Source organism: Trachemys scripta, chromosome 24, assembly GCF_013100865.1.
Source record: "Trachemys scripta elegans isolate TJP31775 chromosome 24, CAS_Tse_1.0, whole genome shotgun sequence".
Lineage (NCBI taxonomy): Eukaryota > Metazoa > Chordata > Testudines > Emydidae > Trachemys > Trachemys scripta.
In genome coordinates, this window is record NC_048321.1 from 6,605,504 (window position 1) to 6,630,899 (window position 25,396).

General features: G+C 54.4%; 1 protein-coding gene across 1 annotated transcript; it reads right to left on the reverse strand.

The window, feature by feature from the left end:
- Positions 1 to 389: 389 nt before the first annotated feature.
- S100A10 (S100 calcium binding protein A10) lies at positions 390 to 17,574 on the reverse strand. The gene is made up of 3 exons (XM_034756656.1): positions 17,417 to 17,574; positions 6,113 to 6,265; positions 390 to 846 (listed from the first exon to the last, which is right to left on the reverse strand). The coding sequence occupies exons 2-3, from the start codon at positions 6,242 to 6,244 to the stop codon at positions 685 to 687; spliced, it is 294 nt and encodes a 97-aa protein (XP_034612547.1). The 5' UTR covers positions 6,245 to 6,265; positions 17,417 to 17,574; the 3' UTR covers positions 390 to 684.
- Positions 17,575 to 25,396: the final 7,822 nt, after the last annotated feature.

Below are 25,396 nucleotides of genomic sequence, written 5' to 3' on the forward strand. Positions count from 1 at the left end.
ACATGGCGTGTTTGGGACTGCGCGAGGGAGAGGGCATTGCATGGACTTCTTGGAGACTGTATTAGGGCAGCGAGCAGAGTATGCTGGATACACTTTTTTGCATGCTCTTAAAAAGTGCTCTTATTTTTTATTTAAAGTCATGCAAATATATGTCAATCAGGCAAGCCCCTCCCACTCCTGGCAAGTTGCCCCCGCGACCCTCAGTGTCTCAAAGCTCAGGTGCCCCGTGCCAGCTTTATGTGCATCTCCAGAACGCTCTATGCACCAGCTCTGGAAGTTTGCAAGCTCCATCATCTCGGATTTATCATGCCTCCTGCACCCTTCAGAGCTCCCTCTAAAGTGACGCTGATCAGACAAGGCCAGTGCAGAGGGAAAAAAACTATACGCCGTTAGGATTTAAAAAAAACAAAGGGAGGGATTCTTTATTGTAGGGCAAGGCATGGATACACTATAAAAACCATAAGCTGCTCTGGGGCGGAGATAGCCGACTCTCTCGTGCCTGTTACACGGCGACTCGGGAGTCTCTTTGCACATTCGGAGGATCACATTGTGTCCTTGATCCACGCGCCCAACTTTCCATTGGTATCAATGGCCAGCTGGGAGCTCAGATCCAGGCTGCGACGTGGCCCCCTTTATAGGGCTCGGGGTTTAGGAGTTAGGCAGGGCGCGTCTCCGGTCACCTCTTCATTTTCTCCCCTTCTGCTTCATGTGTACCACAAAGTAGTCGTTGCACGCGATGGTCAGCCCAGCCACTAGCGAGAAGAAGCTCTGGAAGCCGACTCTGCCGTCCCGGCACTGGTCTAGGTCCTTCATGATTTTATCCACGGCCATGGGGTCTTTCTGGTTCTGGGAAGGGAAAATACATGGAAGAAAAAGCAAAGGGGGCTGTGAGCTAATGGATCTGAATTTGCTCCTGGCTGAAGCTGCTTTATCGCAAGAGTGTGGGAGCCTGTCTGTCTGTCTATCCATGCTGGTGGCTCCATAGATCTTCATTTATCTGTTACCCTCCATCCCATTGGCTCCATATCCATCCTTCCCTCTGCCCATTCCAGGGGCTCCTTATCCCTTCAACTATCTGTTCATCCCTCCATCCATCTCACTGTTTCCATAGCTTATCTGTGTGGGGCTTTGCATAGTGCCCATCGTTGTGGCATCTGGACCTCTCTTTAAAAGACACATGCTGCCCGGTCTTTCCCCTTTCTTCCTGCTCTGACGTTCCCCATACATCCTAGTTCCCCTGTGCCTGTCTTTCAGGCTCCAATCCGAGTGGGTGGGAGGGCCTGCCTTCATGAATCAGGTTGGAGGACTGGGGCCCTATGACCATGCAAGTTCCTTGGGTCGTGGGCAGTGTCCTTATTGGTGCATTGAACAGCCCCAAGCCCCGGTAATAACTAACAACCATCTTTTAATGTAGTTTCAAACTCCCCTCCACCCCCTGCAGTGTTCCTAATTCAGACAGGCATTGCCCTGAAACTGACTAGCCTATATCCCATGCTGAACCAGGGTGACTAGAAGTAAAACTCCTCTCCTCCCCCTCCCCGCCGCCCCCGTACAGAGAGCTCAAGAGATGCACGTATGGATTTCAGGCCCTGTGCTGGGGTGAGTCTCCTCTTTGCGTAGCACACATCAGGCAACACTCCCGTCCTGAGCAAGATACAAACGCTGAGCAGCGAATATAAACTAACTTTCGAAAAGGCTTCTCCTTTCACCACCCAGCCGGAGCTAAGGACACCGATGGGCCCAGCCCCCTGAGCGCTGCGGGCTGCGTGCACGACGTACTGATGAAGCTGTGGTTTCTGTGGGCTCCTTGCCCCGGGGAGGCTTGGAACCCACAGCTGCCTGTTTCCATTCGGCATGTGATCAAGCACCTATTAGATCACTGAGTCCCTTCCCCACCCACCACTGGTCCCAGTGGTACATTTCCTACTGCTTTGAAATGACCAAAGTCATGTAGCTTTCACTACTTCCCGTGGGAACATGAGGCTTGCTGGAGTAGAGCAGATCAGGGCCCATCTAGCCCAGTATTCTGTCTCCAGCACCAGCTGCTTCAGAGGCAAGAGAGCAAGAGAGCCTGAACTGATGATGGGATAACCTGCTCCCAGGGAAAATCCCCTCCTAACCCCATCACTTAGAGGTTAGCTCATGGCCTGAACCACAAGGGTTTAGACGGATCACCTCCTAGGCAGCTCTCACTGGGCCAGACTCTCAGTTGACGTCAATCAGTATCGCTCTGTTAAAGTCAGTGGATCTAGGCAGATTTACACCAACTGAGGATCTAGTTCAGTGTCTGGAAATTTCTCCTGCCGTTTCACCCAAGTTTCCTTTTTCTTAATGTCCTCTCGTTATTCTCAGTTCTACCACCCGAAATCATCCCCTGTCATGCCCAGCACAATGGGGTCCTGGTCCTTGATAGGTCACGAATACGAATAGCTCCACAGCGTGCTCTTGAGGGTGGGAAACTGAATGACAGGGCAGTTAAGTGACTTGGGCAGGGTCATACAGCGAGCCAGTGGCAGAGCTGGAACTAGACCCCGGGAGTCCTCATGCCAAACCCCCTGCTCTAACCACTGTCCAAACATTCCTTTCCTAGAGAAGGGAAAAGAAGCCAGGAGTCCTGCGCCCTAGTCCCCACTCCTCAGATTTCCAGCATATTCATAGATCCGTTCCTGTATATTTTGTCTTTCAATTGGGGGGTGGGGGTGGTAAATCCACAGTGGCACTGCTCCAATGTAGTGTGAATGCTAACTGTGATGTAAGTGTGCAGCCCGTAAAATGAATGGCAGGCACTGTTTGCTGCAGGATCTGTTGGATTTTGCAATGTGATGGTCTCCCAGGCAGAGGAAGGAGACATTTAAAGCTGGCGCATGCATTGCAAGGAGCGTGTGCGCCCAGGGCTGGGGACAAGGGCTTTTTGCTCTGGTTTCTAGGATCTCTTCTAATGAGACATTCTGGAGGTGATTGATTTCTGTGCTCTGGCAGTGAAACTCCACCCTGGACAGAGGCCTGGGCCCCCTGAGTCCAAGCACAAGGGGTCTGGAGGACACAGCTGGGGAGGAACCTTTCACCCCATGGCTTGCACAGCAAGCAATAAACAATGACCTCTGTGCATCCAGGCCACACTCCAAACCTAACAAAGCAATGGCTGAGCTCTGCGCACGGCACACCATCTGCAAGCAACCAGGGTTTGCTTTACAGACTGAGGAAACAAGCCGTGGGCCCGGAAGTGTGTGATAAGCAGCAGTTTATGGGTACCAGCTTCTCCAAGCTGTTGCCACTCCAGACAAAGACCTCTTAGCTCTGCTCTCCATCCCATACACCTGGACTGACAGGGTGTGATGTGGGCCAGGACTGATGTGCATCAGCAAGGAGCCGAGCACTGAATTAGGTGAGAGGACTGAGAACAGGTTCAGCTCTCCCGAATATTGGTGTCAACTGGGACCTCAAGGGCGTCACTCCAGAATTACACCGGGGTACCTGAGATCAGAATACATCCCCTACAGCAACCTCAGTCCTGTCCCTGCAGTCACTCTGGATCTACGCCAGTGTCACTGGGATCAGAAACTGGCCCCATGTCGCGGTGGTAAAAGCAAGGCTGGGGCTTTGAAGGGAGTTAGGCACACAGCTCTCCTTGAAAGTCCATGGGATTTAGGTGCCTCTGAAAACCCAGCCTAGATGAGTTACAGGTGATGGGCCAAATCCAGCCTTGGGGTTAGCAGGAGCAATGCCAGCTGCAGGTGAGGCCTTGCCATGGAGGTGACTGTATCCCTGGGGCAGGGGGTAATGGGAGGACTACAGCGCACTGGTTAATTGCTGCCAATCTCAATGTGCACCCATGCAGTGGAATGGATGTCCTGGGGCTGGAGCATTAAATACCAGTCTCTGATTATATCAGCCTGTGCCATCCATGCCAGCTTGCATAATAACCTGGCCTCTGTGAACGCTGGAAGCACAGGAGACGCTGGCGGGGGAAGAGAGTTATCTCCAAGGACTTCATGATGCTTTCCTGCTCCAAAGCATGAGCTGATCCGGTTCTTATGGAAGCAGTGATCTACCCGCGGTAATTGGCACCAGGCAGGAACTGTGCCTGCTGGTTCTGCCCAGCCACCTCGACAGCGAGGTGCTGTGCGCGCCGCTACTCCAGCCTTGAGCTCTGAACCCCCACAGCTCTGCCGATGCCCCCCAATCTGCAGCCCCCTGCTATTCTAGCCCTGGGCTCCATACACACACAGCTCTGCCACTGCCCCTTTTCCCTGACCCAGAGGCCCACCTGCTGATGCACTGCAATCCTGCCCTGTATCACACCATGCTAATCCAGTCCTTTCTGGCTTGGCGTTCCTTGAGAAAAGACACGTCTGCAGGGACAGTGATAGCACCCAGTCCCCTCTTCAACGTGGCACGAGTTACCCAGAAATGCGTCTCCAGGCCCTCCCAGGCTATGCCCTTTCCGTCTGGGATCCTCTTTGTGAACACAAAGTCGGTGCTTAACGTATTTGCCGTGCAGCCAGGACTCCTGGGTGCTGTGCCTAGCCCCGGGAGGGAGTGTTGCCTAGTGGCTAGAGTGGGGGGGCGTGGGAGCCTGGACTCCTGGGTCGTATTCCCAATTCTGCCACTGACTAACTGTCTGACCCTGGGCACGTCACTTAACTGCTCCATGTGATTCATGCTGTATTACACCTCCTGAGAGGCGACTCCCATCACTGCTCAGACATGGTGTCATTCCTCAGTTACAGGACCGCAGCTGGGTGCTTGGGAGATTTATCAGGGGGCAGAAGGGGGGAGCTTTGCCCATCTGCCATTCTCACGTGTCTGCCCTCCAGCCTTCTTCTTGCTTTGCACCAAACCATAACAGCCAAGGAGCAGGGAGAACGCAGTGCACCAGGCAGCAGTGTTATTAATAGCACGGCACGTAGCAGGCTGTTACCAAAATGCTATTGTCTTGGACGATGCATCATTTATCAGGAAGGGAACACGCTGCCCAGTGCCTCTCCCCATCGTCTGTGTCAGCCACGAGCTGATAAATGGCAGGGAATCGAGTGCAGCAGCGACCCCGCCCCTGCAGAGCCTCCTCTGCTGGAGGCAGTTGTGAGTCCTGGCATCTGCAGTGCATGAATGCCACAGGGGCTGGGAGGGGGAGAAGGGGCCGATTGCCTCTCCGTGCCACAGCTGAGAGTTTTCAAACCCAACGGCGGGGCCAATGCAAAGCCATGGGAACCTGGCCACTGGCTTCAATATGATCCGGCCTTTTCGAGAGACAAGAGTGAGAGCAAATTGGGGCTAGAAGCTCTTCCTCATTCATCCTGGCCTCTCCCCTCCCCTTGCTCCAAAGGCAGCAGTGAAGCAGGAAGGAGCCCACAGCACCTCCCACCCTAAAGCCTTTTACACACAGTCTATCCATACTGTGGAAATGCAGCCACCTCTGGGGAGAAGCCTGGCAGCCAGCTTACGCCAACAGCCATGCACCTGGGCTGAGGTCTTCAAAGCCAATCAGCCGCCTTTACCACGTGGCTTCCTTTGACGTGAACGAACAGCAAGTTGAAGGGCTAAATCCCATAGCTGGCTTTGATGGAGCAAGTCAAAGAAGAATTTTTCGGAAGGGAAATCATCCTAGCATTATTTTACGCGGATATTGCGGTAGCACTGAGAGGCCAGCTGGGTTGGGCCCTCATTTTGAGTGCAGAATAGTTTCTTCATTCGAAGTTAGAGGAGGAGTTTAGCTAGAAAAACTATAATCACTCAACCTGGAATTTGACTGGGAGGACTCTGTCTGTCTAGATCCTAGGTTCTTTTTTTTTTTGACCCTTGTCTGTCCTGTCCCATCTCGTCCATTTGCCCTGTCTGACTTCTTTGACATGGTACCTGAACATCCGGCCCTGACTTGTAAAAACCTGCTAAAGTATAAAACGGTTGTGACCTTGATTTTGCGTCTGAAGGCGCTTCCAGCCGCACAGCTTCCCCTAACACCACACTGTAGCATCACTGCTGAGTCCTGGCCTGGAGGGATGAGCGCTCCCCCGCCCCGCCCCAAATCACCAGCCACTGGGACTAGCCAAGCCAATGGACCGTAACAGAAGGAATTAATCAGCAAATGGGCTTATCGGCATTTCTGACTCACATCCAAAAACCCAGGGAACTCCTTGTCCATCAGCACCCGGAGATCTTCTTTCGTCAGGTAGTTCTTGTCGCCGGCGTATTTGTGAAAGGTGAACATCAGCGTCTCCATGGCATGTTCCATCTGAGACGGCATCTTTGCGTGGGTCTCTTGAGCCTGCCCAAGCGGGGAGAAATAGCACAGACAGCGTTTAGCTTTGTTTTGTCTCAGTAGCTGCACTCAGTTTTGTCCCCAGGAGCAAGACCCCCCCCCCATGCTAATTACTATGAGGGACTTGGGCGTTGCCGTTTGGATTCATAGATTTCAAGGCCAGAAGGGTCCCCATGAGATCCTCTGTTGTCACTTCCTGTGTATTGCCAACCACAGAGCTTTACCCTTTTACCCCTGTATCGAGCCCAATAACATGTTTGACTAACGCATCTTCCAGAACGGCCTCCAGGCTGGATCGGAAGACATCAAGACATGGAGAATCCAACATTCCCCTCAGTAGTTTGCTCCCTTACGATTAAAAAATGGTGCCTAATTTTGAACTTGAATTCTAATACATCTGCCAAACCTACTAGCTAGTTAGGTTCTTACTCCCGCAAGCATCCACCACTGTGGGTTCTGAGTGCTCAGACCCAAATGGAAACTTTCCACGGGTTTAAAAACCTGTTGCCGATGTGGTTGTATTCCGACATCTGCCTAGTTTTTAGAGAGGGTGGAAAACTGCCAGGCAGACGCTGGAGAGGCCAGGAGAGATGGGATAAAGGTCGGATCAGCATCCAAACCTCTGGACTCCTTTCCCATTTTAGCTCCGCTCGGCCCAATGATCACAATCGCTGGCTTGTGCCACTAGAGCGAAGGATTTCATTGCACAATAAATCCCTTCCCCTCTCAGCAGTTAACCCCCTATCAAACTGATACAATGCAGCATCTCACCCCAAAGTCAGGACATTCTAGCACATAAAAAGGAGAACAAAGTGTACCAGGGTAACTACACTTTCCTAACTCGCAATACGGTTTATGGGACACAGACTGCTTTGGATGGGGGCAGCGTGGAGAGTTTGGTTTAAATTAGAAAAAGGGGGAGCGACTGGACAATCTCTGTGATTTCTCTTTCATGTTCCAGCACTAGGGAAACGAATACAGCTCTCAGTTATTTCTGTCCAGGTTGCCTGATGCATTGACATTTTTGAGGTGGTTTAGGTATTTTCAAGGGAAACCCTGGATTAAAACACTGGGTTAGAGACTGACTCTTAATGTACTGCAGAGAGATTCGTAGATTTCGGAGCCGGAAGGGTCCATTATGATAATCTAATCTGACCTAGCACAGGACCAGGCCATGGAATTTTACCCCCTTATTCCTGCGTCAAGGTCAATAATTGGCTTTGAGCCACAGTTAATTGTTCAAAATATAAATCCCCGTGAAACCCGCCTGAGACAAGCTTAATATAAAAGCAAAAGGCGCGGCTAGCAGCTGATTTTCTTATCTTAGGCCTTTCATAGCAAGATCCTTAGGAGCTCAACAATCTCTGCAAACCACTAAACAAATGATGAACCAAAAGCTGCCCAGCGCACGTATCCACAGGCAGATTTCTAGCCTGTATATTCCAGGAACACTTCTCCCACCACTAACATGCAGTCACCTCTGGGGTAGAACATGGCAGCTGTTTATCAACTCATGGTAACGCTATGCAGCAAGACATTAGAGAATGTCCCCCCAGCGATCAATCCCCCTGAGAGGGGAGGGAGTGGGTGATATAAGAAGGCTCCCCCCCACACATCTCTAGCGTCTATGATTATGTGTTCACAGCAGTTTGGGACAGGAAGTGAAGGCACTTCCTATTTCCCGGGGTAATTTGCGGTGAGCAGGATGCAATTAGTGGAGTGGGTGTATAGCCGAGATGCATGTCCAGGCTAAGGAGAAACCTGACAGGTCTTAAAATACCCACGAGCCATGCCTAGTGTTCTGTGACTACTCGGCCCAGCCAAGAGCATGCCCTGCTGGGTCCCCAAACTGGTTGCCCTTGCACTGGACAGCCATACGGAGCAGCGGATGACTGGCGAGGGAATACAGCTTTCGGGGGCGAACTCAACGGAAAGACTTGACCAGAGTCAGTAGGAAAAGCAAGGCTGCTTGTTAAACGCTGTAGCTTTTTTTATGAATTGTCAAAGCAAAGTCTTTCAAGGGAAGATTCCTTTCTCTGCCCCCCACCGGGAACGGGAGACTTTGATCCATTGCCAAACCCAACCGCCTCATACACTGCCGGGTAGTGAAGAGAAGTGAGAACAGGGGCGTGTAGCGAATGCCGCAGTCCCATGAGTAGGGCCTCCGGGGGGTGGGGGAAGAGTAATCGCTTACAAAGCTCTTTAAAAATGTCCTCCTCAAGCCATCTTTGCTGTGGGGGAAAGCAGCTTTTCTGCTGGGATCCCTTTTTGGTGTTGACAAGAATATAGCCTCTTTGGAGTGACTATCTTGATGGTGTACATGGTAACATGCCTTGGGGTGCGCCTTCCTTTAAAAAAATCTAGATAGATGAAAGACGACAGACAGAGGGAACCAGCTGGCTTGAGGAAGTGTGAACGGGACATGGAGCGCCTCTTTCCCTGGTCATCTGGTGCAAATACACCAGTGATAACATCACTGCCGCTGGGAGTGTCTCACGTGCAACATGTTTGCTGGGTCTCTGTCCCTTAGGAGCAAACGTTCCCGGCACGGAGTGCATCCTTATGATGTGTCCTCCTGTCCCAGCAGAGAACCCCCCTCCAACTTCCAGAGGGGGTCCCCTGAGCGTGTGGGCGGGGCACTTTGGTGGGACAGTGATGGGGGCACTTGCCGTGCTGGGATAACGGATGAGGCCAACCCTTAACGCCGTGGGATGGACGGCACCACGGAGAATTCGCTAGCATAAAGGCGCCGCTGGCCGCGTAAGGGTTAAAAAGTTTGCTCAAGGGAATCCGTTCCAGAGCAGTCAGTGGATTGCTGCAAGCTGAGCGGCAGCTTCCTCCTCCGGGGAGCCAAGGGACTTTGGCCAAGAACTCCTTCCATAGAGCAAAATCATCCCCCCACGTCAACCAGATGGGCTGCCCCGTCTGCAGATGTTCGGCAGAGCTCAGAGTGCTGATCACCGGGCGTGTGCGTTCCTCACCCCGCCCAAAGCACCAGAGGAGAACATGGCAGGAATGCGAAGGGAGGGGACAGACTCTGTATTCTGGGCTACATCCACCCATGGGTGTTAACAGCTGCTGCCCTCCATCAGGGACCCTAGGGAAAGGAGCCCCGCAGACGCTTAGTACATCGGTGTGCCAGCGAACGTGAGGTACGAGCAATTCCACCAGTGCACAGCAACTCCTCCGCATGCACATCCCCGCCCTGTGCCACGCACTGAGCTGAGCCCCTTGGCAGGGAGAAGGAGTGAACCGCATGCATCCCTGAGCATTGAGACATGCAAAGGGTCTGTGCGGGGTACTGGCCTGGCCCCCAGCCTGCTCCCGTCCGGTGATCAGTGATTTCTTTGGAAGACTGTGAAGTCTGAGGGATCTTGGTTCCAAATGAGGCCCCAATGCTCAGTGTTGGGAGATACATTCCCAGCTCCCCTGGGGTACAGCAGGAGGGAGCCAGCAGCCAGGGCGTGGAACATGCCACCTGCTCTGCCCAGGCCGTGTTCCTTTGCCAGGCAGTCATTTGCCCACCTGGGCGTTTGCGATGGCTTTGGAGCTGCACCAAAGAGGCCCTCAGCCTGGTCACCACGCTCACAGCTGCCGTTTTTCCTCCACCCCAGGGACCGCCATTTTGGCCCCCTTTGGAAGACACGGTCCCCATGGTCCCAGTCCTTTGCTGTTCCATTGCAAAGGGAGATGCACGAGTTAACAGCCCGCCTCATGGCGAACACTTGCTCCTTCCTAGGGGTGACTCTTACCCGGTGCCTGCCTGCTACTCTGGTCATGCCACTGTCCACAGCATTCAGCAGTTCTCCCCCCCCCCCCCCCTCCTCTCCCCTTGCTGTGGATTAGCAGGCCCTGCCATCACTCGAAGCCCAGGGCACAAAACCTGACCAACAGGCCACGCCTAAGAGCTTGACATTGTCTTTTGGGGGCTGCCGTCTCAGCATCCCCCGGGCCACTTCGCCTCACGCATGAGGAGCTTCGGGGAGGAGATGGGAGTGAGCAACAGCCGCTTCTCCTCCATCTCCACCGTTCTGAGCTACCGCAGCCTCTCTGTGAAGTCGTCTCGCCATTCAGCCTTGGGAGAAAGAGTCAAACCCTGGAGTGCGGGCAGAGGGGATTGGGCAGGCTCTGAAATCAAAGCGATTGGGTCCTTGACCCCCTTTGTAGGTGAACTGCGGTGTCAGGCCAGGAATGGGCTGAGGAGGTTGGGTTTGCGTTCAGGCTGGGTTTCCCGTTTGGGGTTAAGCGTGGCAGCTACAGAATTGCACAGGCTGTTCTGACAAGATCCCAGCCGCTGAGCTCGGCTCATCTGACCCCATGGCCACCATCTGACGTGGGGACCTGATCTGTTCTCCGCTGTTCCCGTGTTATCCCGGCCATCTCGACGTGACCCACGGCGGAGTGGGTGGGAGAGGGGCCCCTCAGTGCCTGATCTGTGCAAGGGGTGAGTGTGTTACACACCCAACTAGAGAGCTTTAGGTCGGGCTGTAGCACCTCATGCTTCCAACTGTGGAGAGCCTGGTACGGTGGCCAATCGAACAGGGCACTTGGAAGTGATTGGGGGAGAAGGGTGGATCGAGGTCCTGATGCAGACCCATCTCCAATGAGGGCCCCAACTCATCTACTGCCTCAGGCCATATTGTTCTTTGTGGTCCATTTCCCATGGATGTGGTGCTCATGCTGGCCTTCAGAATAGAGGCTGGGGTGGGAAGTGAAGTGCCCGTAGCAAGGGAAAAGCTCCCCAACTCCAGCTGTGCAACAGGTGAGCGACAAACAGCAAGACAGGAGGGAAGCAGCCAAGTCAGTATTCCAGTTTGTCCCCTGCTTGTCCAACCCAGGGCAGGGCAAAGCCTATAACGAGAGCGTCTGAGCAAATACAATGAAACAGCATCTACAGCTCCAGCCCCGTCCCAGAATGGGAGTTTGCTGGAGCCCCACGCAGACAGGGTTTGTTTGCTGACGGGGCGGGGATGGAAAAATAAACCCAGGGCAGGATGGAAAAATAATCCTGATGTGTGATAAACAGGACTCCGTTGTTTCTAGCCAGGTTCTCCTCCCCCCTGAAGCTGCAGTCCTCGCTGGAGCAGTGCTGGTCACCATGCCCCACCCATCCCCATCCCAGGGTGTCCTCCCTGCCCCTGCCTGGCCTGAGCTAGTATTTTCCAGCCCTGCTGAAAAGCGGCCAGAGGAACCTCTGAGGAAATGACTCCGATTATTCCATCTCCATCCAAGAGCAGGATCAACCTGTCCTGGGCTGGTGGGTTCTCTGCTGCCTCAAACAGTCATCACAGCCACCACCGCTTGGAGCGAGGTGGGGACAGATAGCAGAGGAACTGCGCAGGGTGCCACCCAACCAGCCTGGGGACGGGGAGGGGAACGCAAGGGACAAAACTCTTCACGGAGACCCCTTCCCACTCATTCTCGGTCGCACGCTAGCCTGGCACTTGAAAGCCCTGGGTTCAAGTCCCTGCCTCACTACAGGCTTCCTGTGTAGGTCACTTAACCGCTCATTGCCTCAGTTTCCCATCTGTAAAATGGGTGCTGTGAGGATAAATACACCAAAAATTGGGAGATGCTCAGATACTATAGTCATGGGGGCCAGATAAGCACGATAGCATAATGTCCCCTTCTTATGAGTTGCACCATGATGATCCGTTCGTATTCTAGTAGCACCTAGGAGCCCAGTTGTTGGCAAGGGCCCAGCAGGGCTAAATGTTGTACAAACACAGAGCAAAGAGACAGTCCCTAGATAGTCTGTTGCAAATCACTGGAAGAAAAAGAAGAATCTTCCACCACCACCATTTTGGTTGAATAACATTTGGGAAACGCGGATGATAACAACACTGAGCTCTTCTATAGGGCTTGCATCTGCAGATCTCAAAGCACTTTGCAGAGGAAGGTTAGTGTCCTTAGCCCACGTGACCTAGGCCCAGAGGGGGGAGACTCACATTTTCCAAAGCAGAGGCTCTAACTCAGAGTCGCTTTAGTTGGTGGGCACTCGGTTTTAGCCCTAAGGCCTCAGTTGCAGAGATGCTGAGCACCCGCAATAGTTTCTGGCTCAAGGGGCACTGCCCGTGCTGAGCCCCCCTGTCGGCATCTAGGGTTGGGAATCCCCAAAATGAAGCATCCTGAAGTTTCCAAAAATGTCAGTCTTCGTGACTTGCCCAAGGTCACAGGGGAATGAATTGCAGAGCTGAGACGAGAACCCAGGAGTCCTGACTTCCCGTCCTCCCCCTGCTCTGATCACTAGACCCCACTCCCCTCCCAGAGCTGGGACAAGAACCCAGGAGTCCTGACTTCCCATCCTCCCCGCTGCTCCAATCACTAGACCCTGCTCCCCTCCCAGAGCTGGGACGAGAACCCAGGAGTCCTGACTTCCCATCCTCCCCACTGCTCTGATCACTAGACCCCACTCCCCTCCCAGAGCTGGGACGAGAACCCAGGAGTCCTGACTTCCTGTCCTCCCCGCTGCTCTGATCACTAGACCCCACTCCCCTCCCAGAGCTGGGATTAGAGCCCAGGAGTCCTGACTTCGTACTCCCCCTGCTCTGATCACTAGAGCCCACTCCCCTCCCAGAGCTCGGACGAGAACCCAGGAGTCCTGACTTCCTGTCCTCCCCCTGCTCTGATCACTAAACCCCACTCCCCTCCCAGAGCTGTGATGAGAACCCAGGAGTCCTGACTCCCAATCTGATGATGGAAAAACTCACTTATCTTTTTTTTTTTTTTAAAAGCCAAACAAATGCTGGGACTGTATTTTGAAACGTGGTTTCCCTTGTAATGATTTTGCTGAGACAATCTCTCACTGGCTCCAAGGTGCTACCATCACACTCGTTTTGTCTTTACTAATCAAGGAGTGTGGTTGGGACCTGCGGAGTGAATTTCCTTCTATGGGGACTGATGTTTTCAGTCGCAGGGAAGCTAGAGCACAAGAACTATGTGCCACTTAAATGCCGCTGCTGCCCCCGGGGCAGTTCATGTTCTGGCCCTCTGCACAGGGGTGGCATTCCCCCTTCGCTGCCTCGTGAAGGAGTGTGTCTTTTGTGGGTGGCAGCCGTGGGGCAGCTCAGGGGCGCACGTCACCGATCGTCAGTGGGAGAACGTTGTCGTTTGTTAGCCGGGTCACTCCGGATTCGCCCTCGTGTTTATCAGATGTTCTGCAGGCAGATTTGGGGAATCTGTGGTTAACCAGTAGTCCGTTCAAGACCATGTGGCTATTTAACCGGAAGGCAGACAAACGCGCTGCACTGAAGATGAACCACAAAGCAGGATCGTCAACCTCAGCCACCGAAAGATCATGAGTCGGGTCTCTGAAAAATCACGAACTTGGCTTCCAGATTATGAAATTTAAAAAAAAATAAAATAAAAAAAATTTTTGGCCCTCTTTCTTTGCCTCCTGGTTTCTGAGCATCCAGGAGTCACATTTGCAAGCTTTACTCCACAACCAAAAGGGCCAGAAGCTATCTTTTTTTTAAAAAAAAAAAGGAAAGCTCACGTTCTCATGGGCCCAGATCCTGAAATCAACCAATCAATGGAAGTTAGGTGCCTAAATACCTTTGAGGATCTGGGCCATGGCTCCGGAAACTGGGGCTTTGAGTAAAACACCAAATATTGTGAAACTGGCCATAAAATGTCATGGGTGGACACAAGGCTGCCTGATAAGAGCTGTGGGGCCTAGTAATTAGAGCGGGGGACTGCGAGCCAGAACTCCTGGGTTCTCTTTCCAGGGGGGGAGTGGTTAGAGAAGTGCAGAGACAGGGCTTCTGGGTTCTATTCTTGGCTCTGGAGTGGGAGTTACTGGTTACCACACATGGCTGGGGGGCAGGACTCTGGGTTCTATTTCTGACTCCGCCTGTGCGACCATGGAGTGAGGCTCTGTGCCTCAGTTTCCCCATCTGTGAAACGCTGCCTCTCCTGTGCGGTCTTCAGATGCAACATGATAAATAAGGACACAGCATTCGGACTGAATTATCCAAACACAGCAGGGCTGCCTTCGAGGGGAGCGGTTTTTGTATTCCCTTCCAGAGCGGCGTCTGTCTCAGCAGCCCGCTCCTTGCCAGGCCTGGGGGCTGTCCTGTAGCACCACTGAAGCCAGTGGGCCAGATCCCCAGCTGGTGTGAATCAGTATAGTGCCACTGAAGTCAATGCAGCGATGCCAACTGGCACAAGCTAGGATCTGGCCCCTGACTGGCTTCTTAGCTCTGTGTTTGCTTCAGGCTGCTTTGCCCTCAGATCTGCAGCTGGTGTCTGAAAACCTCGATGGAAAAAACAAGGAAGCCCAGCCAGGCTTGGCGGTTGTGCCCGTTGCGCTCGGGGCTGCTTGCCTGGAAAATTGGCCAGAGCTGAGACGTGCTTCCCCACATCAGCTCCACGTTCTAACTTCAGTTGGAAAAAAACCCTGGGAACGGAGTGGCAGGCCCATCCCTCCAGATCCAGGAAAGAAGGGGGGCTGGAATGCAAGTCTCCTCAAAGGACCTCTGTTCCTGGATCGTTAACTGGGGCTCATGCCAGCTCCGCCGCATTGTTCTGCCTGCTAGAGTCTGGCAGGGCGTGCACCATTCTCAATCTGAGAACAGCAGCACCTCGAAAGTCCTGCCCCGATGCACCCTCCAGCCCAAGGCCAGGTTCTGAGGAGCTGATCAGGGAGATCCTATTGAAAGGCGCCTTCCTGGAGCAGGCACTCGACTGGAAGCCAGACTGCAAGTGTAGGAAGAGGGAGCCTTCTTCCCAAAGGGTTATTCAGTCAAGTCACGGACCCAGCTCTCTGTCTCTCCCTGCCCAGTGACAAAGTCTGGGTTCTTAGAGATGGGAGCCAGCCCTGTGTCACACACACCGATGCAAAACGGGTGTGACCCAATTCCACTGGGATGAGTCAGGGGAGCATCTGGAGCAGTTGGGTGCAGGGCAACCCCAGCGGAGCCTGGGGTTTGCTCTGGGAGAGCCCAGGCCCAGCCCCGAGAAGGAAACCGACGCTGTGCAGAGAGAGGGCAGCAAGTAGGGAGGCGGCAAACAAATCTTTGAAATAAGGCATACATTTTTAACACGTGAGTACAATTAACCATTGGAACAATTGACCAGGAGTCAGGGTGGATTCTCTGTCACCGGCCACTTTTATCTCGAGATTGGGTGGGTTTTATTTTTCAGAAGATCTGTTCTAGTTCAAAAGGAGAAGTGACTTTGGTATCTATAATCATCCCATGCGCCCAGCAAGAAAAGCAACTCCAGTTGGAAGCCTGGAACCTCGGAGTGTCTGAGCAGCGCAGCGGCACTTGGAAAAGAACAGCGCGTCCTCAAAATCTGTGGTAAAAACTGGCCGGCTTTCAATGCTGTGATTATACATCCCTGCACGTAACCACCTCTCTCTCTTCTCCATCTATCTTGCTCGCTTGCTCAGTGGCATCTGTATAGCAAGTATTGCATCTGGGTACCTTGCGGGAGCACCGATCTGGCTCTCATGTGCCCTCCCTTGGCCCCACAGCAGCCATCGAAAGCATTCAAGCTGTTCGCATCCCCTTGCGAAGCTCAGAAAGGGCCTGTGCCCTCGCTTCCCGGCTGCCCAGTGTCTGAGAGCAGGGGCCACACCCAGGCTTCCCAGATCGTGGGACGCTCATGCCAGTTCTGCTATGGACATGGCACAACCCAGGCAGCGAGTTACCAGTTAGTCACTGTTGCAGCACGCAGGGCCGCCGAGAGCAGGTTTGGGCCCCAGTGAAAAAAATTTTTCGGGCCCCCCCCCAGCAAGGGCGGACTGGCTAAACAGGGCCAACGAAGAGGGGGGGAAGCCGGGCCCCGGGCCCCCTTCTGGAATTTTTTTGAGCCCCCCAGCAAGGGCGAACCGGCTAAACAGGGCCGACGGGGGAGGGAGGGAAGCCAGGCCCCGGGGCCCCCTTCCGGACCGCCGGGCCCTGGTAGTTTGTACCAGCTTTCCCCCCCCTCGTCAGCCCTGGCAGCAGGGAGTACCTGGGTCCTGACTGTCAGAGGCTCTGTGGCCTGCCATGTGCAGGAGGTCAGACCAGACCAGATCATGATGGTCCCTTCTGAGCTTGAAGTCGATGAGCTCGTGAAGGCTTCGCTCAGACTGGTGGCTGAAGTGAACGGGGCTGTGTAGTGTGAGTAGCTGTACTGCAACTAGGCACACGCACACACAGGGCACATTCACCCTTTGGGGTGACTCCCCTGAGTGCAGCGGGGTCCCCCCGGCCTGGGTTTGGCTCCATCCTGAGCACTAGCAAAGGGGGCGCAGCCCGAGTGGTATGAAGAAGTGCAAAGCAACTTTGGGACTTTGCCATTGGTTAGACACACCCAAGAGATCTGGGGCAGAGGGGAGCATGAAAAGAAGAGAGGGCTGGAGAGACCCCACCCCACGCAACACATGCAAAGACGAGCGTAACAAACCAACAAGCTCGGCACAAGGACAGGGTCCCAATAGATGCATCATTTTCAAAAAGTCTAAACCATCTGAGTCTCCCAAAGAAAGTTGGGGTCCCGCGGCAGAATCCCATCCCAGTGCAGATTTCTCTCCGTCCCACGGCAACGTTCACACCTGAGCGGGACCCCAGGGAGGGGCCGCGTCCCAGAGCCCTTTCCGTGTCGGGGGGCAAGTGGCACCAACAGATACTAGGAACCAGCCTGTCCTCCATAGTTCTGCCCCCACCTCAGACAGACAGACAGACCCTCTGGCCCCCTAGTGGCGGCTGCCCTCCCTGCCGAATGAGTGATGCCCAGGCCGCTGTTCTGCAGGGTGTGTCCCTGCCCCCGGTGCTCTGGGCTTCTGGCAGCAGCTAGAGCCCTGGGTGTGACCACAGCCTAGTGCCATCTCCACAGCCAGTGGGGCTGGATTGGGGCGCCCGGGCTGGGATTACCCTCCCCGGGGGCAGCAGGACTGGGGCTCCCCCCTCCTAAATCCATCTTCTGCAGCCTCCCCCAATTCCTGTAGCAGCAGGCTCTGGGGTACCCCCAGCCGTTCTGACTCCTGGCTCCGAGGCGGGGGGCAGAGCTGGGGCACCTCCTCCTCCCCCATCCAGCTGAAGCGTCCGGGCTGGGGGGCAAGAAGGCAGCCCAGAGCCCCCCAGGCTGAGGTGGGTCCACAGATGGGGGCTTTTCTCCCCCCCCCCCCGGTCAGTGCGCTGCAGGAGGGGCTCGGGGATCCCGACTCACCTTGGCTGGGAGCGCAGGAGCGGAACAGCCGTGCGGGGACCGAGGCGCAGCGAGTGTGGGTGGGACTGGAGCCGCCGGCCCTAGACTATGCCGGAGAGGGAGGAGATCCGGGGGGAGGCGGGGGGAAACCTGAGTCCGGCCCGGGCTGAGTCACACGAGGCTCCCTGCAGCCCCGAGCCCGGCTCGCTGGTGCCCTCTGCCTTTGGCACCGCGCTCCGGGCCCGCCTGCGCCCAGCCGCCGGGCGGCGAGAGCCCGTCTGCCTGCCCCGCCCCGGCCGGCTGGGGCAGTGCGGCGGAGCCGGGGCGGCCGGGGCTTGGAGAGACCAGGTGGGAGAGGGAACAGCTGGTCCTGGCCCAGCGCCTGCTGGTGAGAGAGACCGACCAGCCTTCCAGTCCAGCTGTGTGGGTCTGTCTGTCCCCGACCCGCTCCTGTCTGTCTGTCCAGCCATCCCCAGCTCCTCTCTGTCTGTCCAGCCATCCCCATACAATCAATCAATCAATCTATCTACCTATCCTCATACACCCCCTATCTATCTATCTATCTATCTATCTATCTATCTATCTCCATACACCCCATCTATCTAGCTATCTATCCTCATACACCCCCTCTATCTATCTATCTATCCTGCCCTGCCCTGCCAAGGAATTATTGAGAGCGAAGGGGAGGGGGACGGATGGGGACGGGAATGGGGCCAGCTAGGTACCTAGGTTAAAGAGAAAAGGGGGGTGTATGGGACTAGATAGGTAGGTGGATAAGGTGTTTGGGGAGGGAAAGAAAGAAAGAAAGAAAGAAAGAAAGAAGCACCAGGACCTGAACGGACCACACCCAAGGCAGGGCTGGGAGCAGCGTGGGGCAGGGCCAAGAATAACACCTCAGAGCAGCAGTCCTGCCTGGCCTATCTCTCTATCTAGCCCATACACACCCTCTCCCTTTAACCCAGGTACCCAGCTGGCCCCATTCCCTGGGGTTTCAGAACATCCCGTCCCCATCCTTCCCCTCCCCTTCGCTCTCAGTCATTCCTTGGGCCAGGCAGGACGGCTGCTCCGAGGTGTTATTCTTGGCCTGTGATAATCACTCCCGCCCCTGCTGCTCCCAGCCCTGCCCTGGGCGCGGCCCTTTCACGGCCTGGCACTTCCAAGCCCCTGTGGGAATGACGGCGCTGCCGCTCCGGATCTATTTATTGCCCGAACACATACAGCGAGGGCAGCGCCCGGGTAAACTCCCCTCCTGCGCCCCTGGCACCGGGCCTCAGACAGGCTCCATCTCGTGCAGCCGGGCGGTTGGATCTTCATGCCTGTTCAGTCCTTAGCTGCAGCCACCGATGCACCTCAGCTGTGATTGGCACTTGACTGCGACACCGTCACTAAGCCCTGGGCGAGCTGGGCTGAGTCCCCCCGAACTCATCTCCCTGGGGGCGCACCAAGCAGCTCTGAGCCCCTGCCAAGCGAGGCTGGGTTTGCACTGGGGACCCGAAGACGTACGGCCCCCGCTATCTCACTCCGAGTCCCCAGAGTTTTAATTGGAGGCTTCTCTGCTTGAAGTCCCAGGCTGTCTAGTTCTTGAAGCGCCTCACTCCGCAGGGCAGCTGTGGGAAAAATGCAGCAATTGCTTTTAATGGCAGCACAGGCGAGAGAGGAAGCCGGCCATGGGCGTAGCCAGAGAGCTGCTCTGGAGTCTGGGCCTTCTGAGCAAGGGTCTCCAGTGGTCGCTGAGCACGTAGCAATGCCAATGAAATGATCGATGGGGCCTTGATCCCCACGTGCCCCATCCCTGTGCTTGGGGAAGGCCAGGGCACGTGGGGGATTAAAGTGGCTTTAATTCTTGTGATCACGTGTCTTGCAGTAGCGCCCGGGAGCCCCAGTGGTGGACCAGGACCCCATGGTGTTAGGTGCTGTACAAACACAGAACAAAGAGATGTTCCCTGCCCCAAAGATGTTGCAATCTAGGTAGTCACCTTTGGGCTTTCCATGTTCTGGGTCCAGACAGGGCCCTGCCGGCCCCCGACTAGGTCTGAGTTGGGGCTACTTGCGGACTGTTCTACCCATGGGAGCAGAGGACAGGCAGAGTGCAGGGTGCTCTGGGCACTCCCCCAATTCGCCCCCCATGCCAGGGGCTGGGAGCAGGGCCCCCAGTGGAGCACTTACACCCGCCCCACCCTGGCTGGGGAGGCCTCAGCACAGGGGAGGTTCTCAGAGCTGTCACAGAGGGCAAGGCCCAGGGCTCTTTCAGCCAGGGCACCAATGTGGTAGCTTCCCGTAAGGCTCAGGAGACGTCACGAGGCTAACCTGCCGCAGCAGAGAAACAAGGGCATCTCTTCGCACCAGTGGAAGCAGCACCAGGCTACTGCCAGCCCAGCCACTTCCCTGCTGTGCATAGAGGACCCCTGGGACAGCCGAGCTATGCCTGGGCTAAGAACCAGCCAGAGAGCGCATCCTCTCCTAGGAGCTGAGCTGGGACTTCCCTGCCAGGCTGGGCAGGGAGGGATCAGCCCCACCGAGGCTGGGAAATGATTTCCCTGTGGGTAGAGTCCTTGCTTGGCAGAGTTTCGTGTCTCCATGCTAAGCCTTCCCCTGATTGCCAGTCGCAATGGATGGTTTCAGCGCCCGCTGCCCGGGCCTGGGAGAAACGGTTCAGGCTTGTTCCACGGAAACCTTCCGTGCCCAAGTGCGTCTGGGCCAAACCCTGAGGCCCAACCCCCAAGCTTTGGGACCCTCAGAATCAGCCCCGGATTAGAATCTTACGGGCCTGAGGCGATGCTCACTGGCACCGAGGCCTCGTTTATGCCACTGTGGCAGCGTAAAGGGGCATCAGAGTGGCTGGAAATGGCCCCCGAGGGTCCCCTCTGCACAGGGGCCTCTCGGGCCAGATCCGGAGTAAGGGCCCTGAACCCACACTGCACTGGAGCTGCTCTCTGCTCCCCAGGGCACATCGGGACCACAGCATAAATTAGAGCCAACCCGAAGCTTCTCTGATTTACCCTGGGGGGCAGGCAGGGCTGCACAAAGTTGCCCATTGGAAGACCATGTTTTCAGTTGCTTGTAACTTTGTCAAACTTTAACTGTTTGGGCTGAAACTTCTGTGATGAGGGTCTGCCTCTGGCTGAATTCTGCTGGAAAGTTTTAACTAAAATGGTTCAGTCATTTCCGACAACAAAGTCAGGGAAATAATCTGTGACCATGTAATTAAAGACTACCATAATGCCATACTAAAGAGACAAGATGGGGAAGGTAATAGCTTTTCCTGGATCAACTTCTGGTGGAGAGAGAGACAGCTGGAAGGGACAAGCTTTCAAACTGACACAGAGCTCTTCTTCAGGTCACCTTGTCTCTCTCACCTGAGATCTCACACCAAAGACAACACTTGTAGCCAATCCTAGAATAAACTATGACTTAATGGAGATATCCTATCTCCTAGAACTGGAAGGGACCTTGAAAGGTCATGAAGTCCAGCCCCCTGCCTTCACTAGCAGGACCAAGTACTGATTTTGCCCCAGATTCCTAAGTGGCCCCCTCAAGGATTGAACTCACAACCTTGGAGTTAGCAGGCCAATGCTCAAACCACTGAGCTATCCCTCTATATGAAGATTAATTAAAAAGGAAAAGGAAACCAGTGTATTTATTACAAGATTAAAGCAGGTAAACATACACAATGAGTTACAATCTTAAGCTTCAAAAGGTAATAGAATAATAAGCAAGCTCTATATGTCTTTAAGAGCTAACCCAGACCAAGTAGTTGGGGGATCTCTCACTTATGCCTAGAAACACTTTGCCCCTCTCAGAGTCCAAGCAGCATAGAGATCCCTCGTTCCTTTTCTTTGGGGTTTTTATCTTCCTCCTGCCATGTGCTCTGAGCTGAAAACTCAGCTGAATCCACTTGCATGACTCATCTTCCTGGGGGTGAGGATGGGGGAGAGAAGAAAACAAAGTCTGTTGTCCTCTTGAATCAAAGAATGGTAGGACTGGAAGAGACTGCAAGAGGTCATCTAGTTCAGTCCCCTGCACTCACGGCAGGACTAATTATCTAGACCATCCTTGACAGGTGTTTGTCTAACCTGTTCTTTAAAATCTCCAATGACGGAGATTCCACAACCTCCCTAGGCAATTTGTTCCAGTGCTTAACCACCCTGACAGTTAGGAAGTTTTTCCTAATGTCCAACCTAAACCTCCCATGCTGCAATTTAAGCCCATTGTTTCTTGTCTTATCCTCAGAGGTTAAGGAGAATAATTTTTCTCCCTGTCCTTATAACAAACTTTTATGTACTTGAAAACTGTTCTCATGTCCCCTCTCAGTCTTCTCTTCTCCAAACTAAACAAACCTCATAAGTCATGTTTTCTAGACCTTTCACCGTGTTTGTTGCTCTTCTCTGGACTCTCTCCAATTTGTCCACATCTTTCCTGAAATGTGGCGCCCAGACCTGGACACAGTACTCCAATTGAGGCCTAATTCGCGCAGACGTCCCACAATAATCCACCAGGTGTCGATTGACCTTTTCTTGTTGGGGAGAGGGTAACACCTTCTGTTGCTGATCAGCGCCTCACATTCTTTCTCCTGTCCAGGGATTTACATATTCACAGAGGCTCAGAATACAACCGCTCAAATATTACCTTACAATAGGGGATACAGATGTTATCAGTGAGATTAATGCAGGCAGCAACTCCCAAGCATGCAATAATGTCTAACCGCTGAACAAGTTCTTATAATCCTGATAGCTATTTTACCCAGGTCAGCCAGACTGATTCTAGCTGTGTGTTTGTCAGCGTTCAGCTGGGCCGTGGCGACTTGGGCACGAGCCGGTGCCCAGTCTGCCAGCGTCACTCTGTCTGTCTGTCCTTTTCAGAGCCCTGCTCACTTTTAGGGGCTGTAATAATAACTAACAATAATTCTTGAACAGCGCAAGATGCCGGAAGCTCAGCCCGGCTCCCAGCCCCGCTCACGTGCCCCCCAGGGAAGGACTTTCCTTTTCCACACTGCGTTGCTTCCCCCCGTCAATACTTTGTTCCAATCACTTGCTGCAGGTGTTTCCTGTTTCCCCTTGTTCGGGCGGCTTGTTTTGCTTCTCACAGGACGGTTCCTTCCCCCCCGGAGACCGGGTCTGTGCTTTGCATCCCTGACCTGCTGCTTTGCCCAGGTGTATCCCAGTGGCATTGAGGGGCAGAAGCAAACTGGGGCGTTCCCTCTGGGTTTCCCCAAGGGTTGATGGGCAGAGGGTCCTGCTACCCCACCCGGCAGCTCTTAGAAGCTGAGGGCCATGGAGGGAGGTTCAGAACCGTCCCCAGCGCATGGACAGCTCCGGACTCCGTCTTTGCCTCTCGCATGCTGGCCTCTCTGGTGCTGAGGCTGCACTGGTGCCCTGGGCGGTGCTGAAAAGGATCCCCCCGGGGCAGGGTCATGGATGGCGGATGCATGTGAGGGATCCGGCCACTCCGCTGCTGAGCCCTGCTCGCTGGCTCTTACCTCAGTTCCCAGGGCAGGCTGCATGACCTGCAGACTGTGGGCCAGCCGGCAGCCTGGAGTAAACAGCTGCAACTTGCCAGCCTACCCCTGGATTTGGGCCACAGACCAGATCCTCAAAGGTATTTAGGCACCTGACTCCCATGAGGTAGGCACCTAAATACCTTTGAGGGTCTGGACCAAAGTATTTAATATGCAAAGCCCGGTTCACAGAGCTGGTTCCTGGTTCAGAGAGCTGCTGGCTCCCTTTGCACCATCATCTCCCCCTGGGTGCGGGGGATGGGCCTGGCGTGGTGGCACGTCCTCCTTTCTGATCATGGCAGGACATCAGCTGCACCTTTGGGAGGCTTCCAGCAGGTGGTTAGGGCACCTAATTAGCTACCGATGCTAATTACAGTTATTAACCCCATGGCGTCCGAGCGGGCGGGTGGGTCTCTATGTTCGCTGAAGGGCATCGCCTCCCGCTGAGCTTTGTGGTGCGCAAGGAGTGACGTTTGAATGCAAATTATTCCATGGGCTAATTTGCATATCACTCTGGCTTAAACCGTGTGGGCAGGTTTTGTGGTGGGGGAAGACAGCTCTGGGGATGGAGCTCTCAGTGTATCTATCAGGTCAGCTTCCCCTGCCCTGATCTGGGGGGACCTTTTTCTAGGGGGGCTGGGAGGGCTCAGTCCCTGTAGCCCAGGCTGTTCTCAGCCTCTGTGCTGTCGGGCCATGCAGTTTGTAACATGGGGGCCGGAGCAGAGAGCCACCAACGTCATCTCGCTCAGGGGCAGCGATCGGTCCCCGCTGTGCTGGGGGGGACCTGCAGTGCCAGCCCTGCCGTGCCTGAGCAATGCCCCAAGGCAACCGGTCCGCATGAGCACGGCCAGGCCAGTGGGAGGTTTGCTTTCTGGAACGGTTCTCGCCCAAGCCAGGCCCCGCCACTCTGTCCCCAGGGAAACACCCACTGTCCTGCACTGCACACAGTCTCAAACCCACTCTCAGCCCGCCAGCCTCTGCTCTTAAAGGGACAGCTCCCACTAGGGTGACCAGACAGCAAGTGTGAAAAATCGGGACGGGGGTGGGGGTGTAATAGGAGCCCATATAAGAAAAAGACCCCAAAATCGGGACTGTCCCTATAAAATCAGGACATCTAGTCACCCTAGCTCCCATTAACCAACTACAAACCCTCCATACACAGTGCTAAACCCCTGTCAACTCAGCATCCAAATTCCCCTCCAACGTTTGGCAGCGTAAACCCCCCTCCCATCATTATTCCAGGGGTCTCGCATTAGTCCCCCCTCCCCTGAATGGCTCATCAGCCTTCAGCCCAGACACTACAGCCCAGCTCAAACTCTACAGCCTTCAACCCAGGCTGTTCTTACATCAGTTACCAGAGCAGCCAGAAGAAAACCTGCTGCTCTCCTCCGGAGCAGCCCCGGGGGATACAGCTGTTTGGGCCTAGGACTGCAATGGGAGGTGACCAGGGTCCTAGACCAGCGCACCAACCAGTGGTTAGAGCCAGTGAAGCCAAGTGTAATGACACCGCTGCTTGGGCCATCTGCAGGGACCCAGCCTGGCTCTCTGTAGTTAAAGACAGGGCTTAAACCGCTAGGCTTGGCAACTCATAGCCCCGGCACCTCTGGGCTTGCCACATCAGGTATGTCATTGCTTGAGTCCCGGCACTTCTTTCGGGACAAATTAAGTGCTGGCTAAAAGCCTCTCCCGTTTGAGCGAAATGGCCAGGCACATTAGCCCTGAGGTTGCGGCAGGCTCGGAAACCATTGCACGTGGTCAACTCGCTATCCATGGACAAAGAGCCAGGCTGTTAGCCCGGGTAAAGGGCCGTCCAGAAATTCCGTACCGCGTTAGGGGATGGAGGGGTCCTTCGTTTTGTGTGTTGGTCTCAGTGTTACCAGGAGTGGGCGGATCTTGACAATCACCCACAAACATGTTATAGAATTCTGCCTGTCCCTTGCCTCTGTTTGCCAGAAGCTGGAATGGGCGACAGGGGATGGATCACTTGATGATTCCCTGTTCTGTTCATTCCCTCTGGGGCACCTGGCACTGGCCACGGTTGGAAGACAGGACACTGGGCTAGATGGACCTTTGGTCTGACCCAGTATGGCCGTTCTAATGTTATTATATAGAACCCAGATGTATTTGCTCCTCGCTATAACCCACTAGACCCCGCGCTCCTCCCAGAGCTAAGATAGAACCCAGGAGTCCTGACGGGGTCTCTCTCTCCACAGAGTTAGTAATAAAGTAAGAATATACATTCAAATTTTAAACCTAACCAGTGTCCCTTAAGTGACTTGCCACAAGACGTCAGAACATGTTGTTATTAGAGCTGAGCGGGTCTAATATTGATTTCATTTTCTTTCTTTTATAAAGGAATTAAATACAGGGCTCCTGTCAAAAAACTGGAGTTTTCAAGTGCCTAAGTACCCCCGGTTAAAGTTGCCCCCCAAAATCTGAAATGGCCCCCTTGGTGGGACACACCCCAGAGCAGCACAACGCAGGAGTGCCGCGTGGGCTGCATGGCA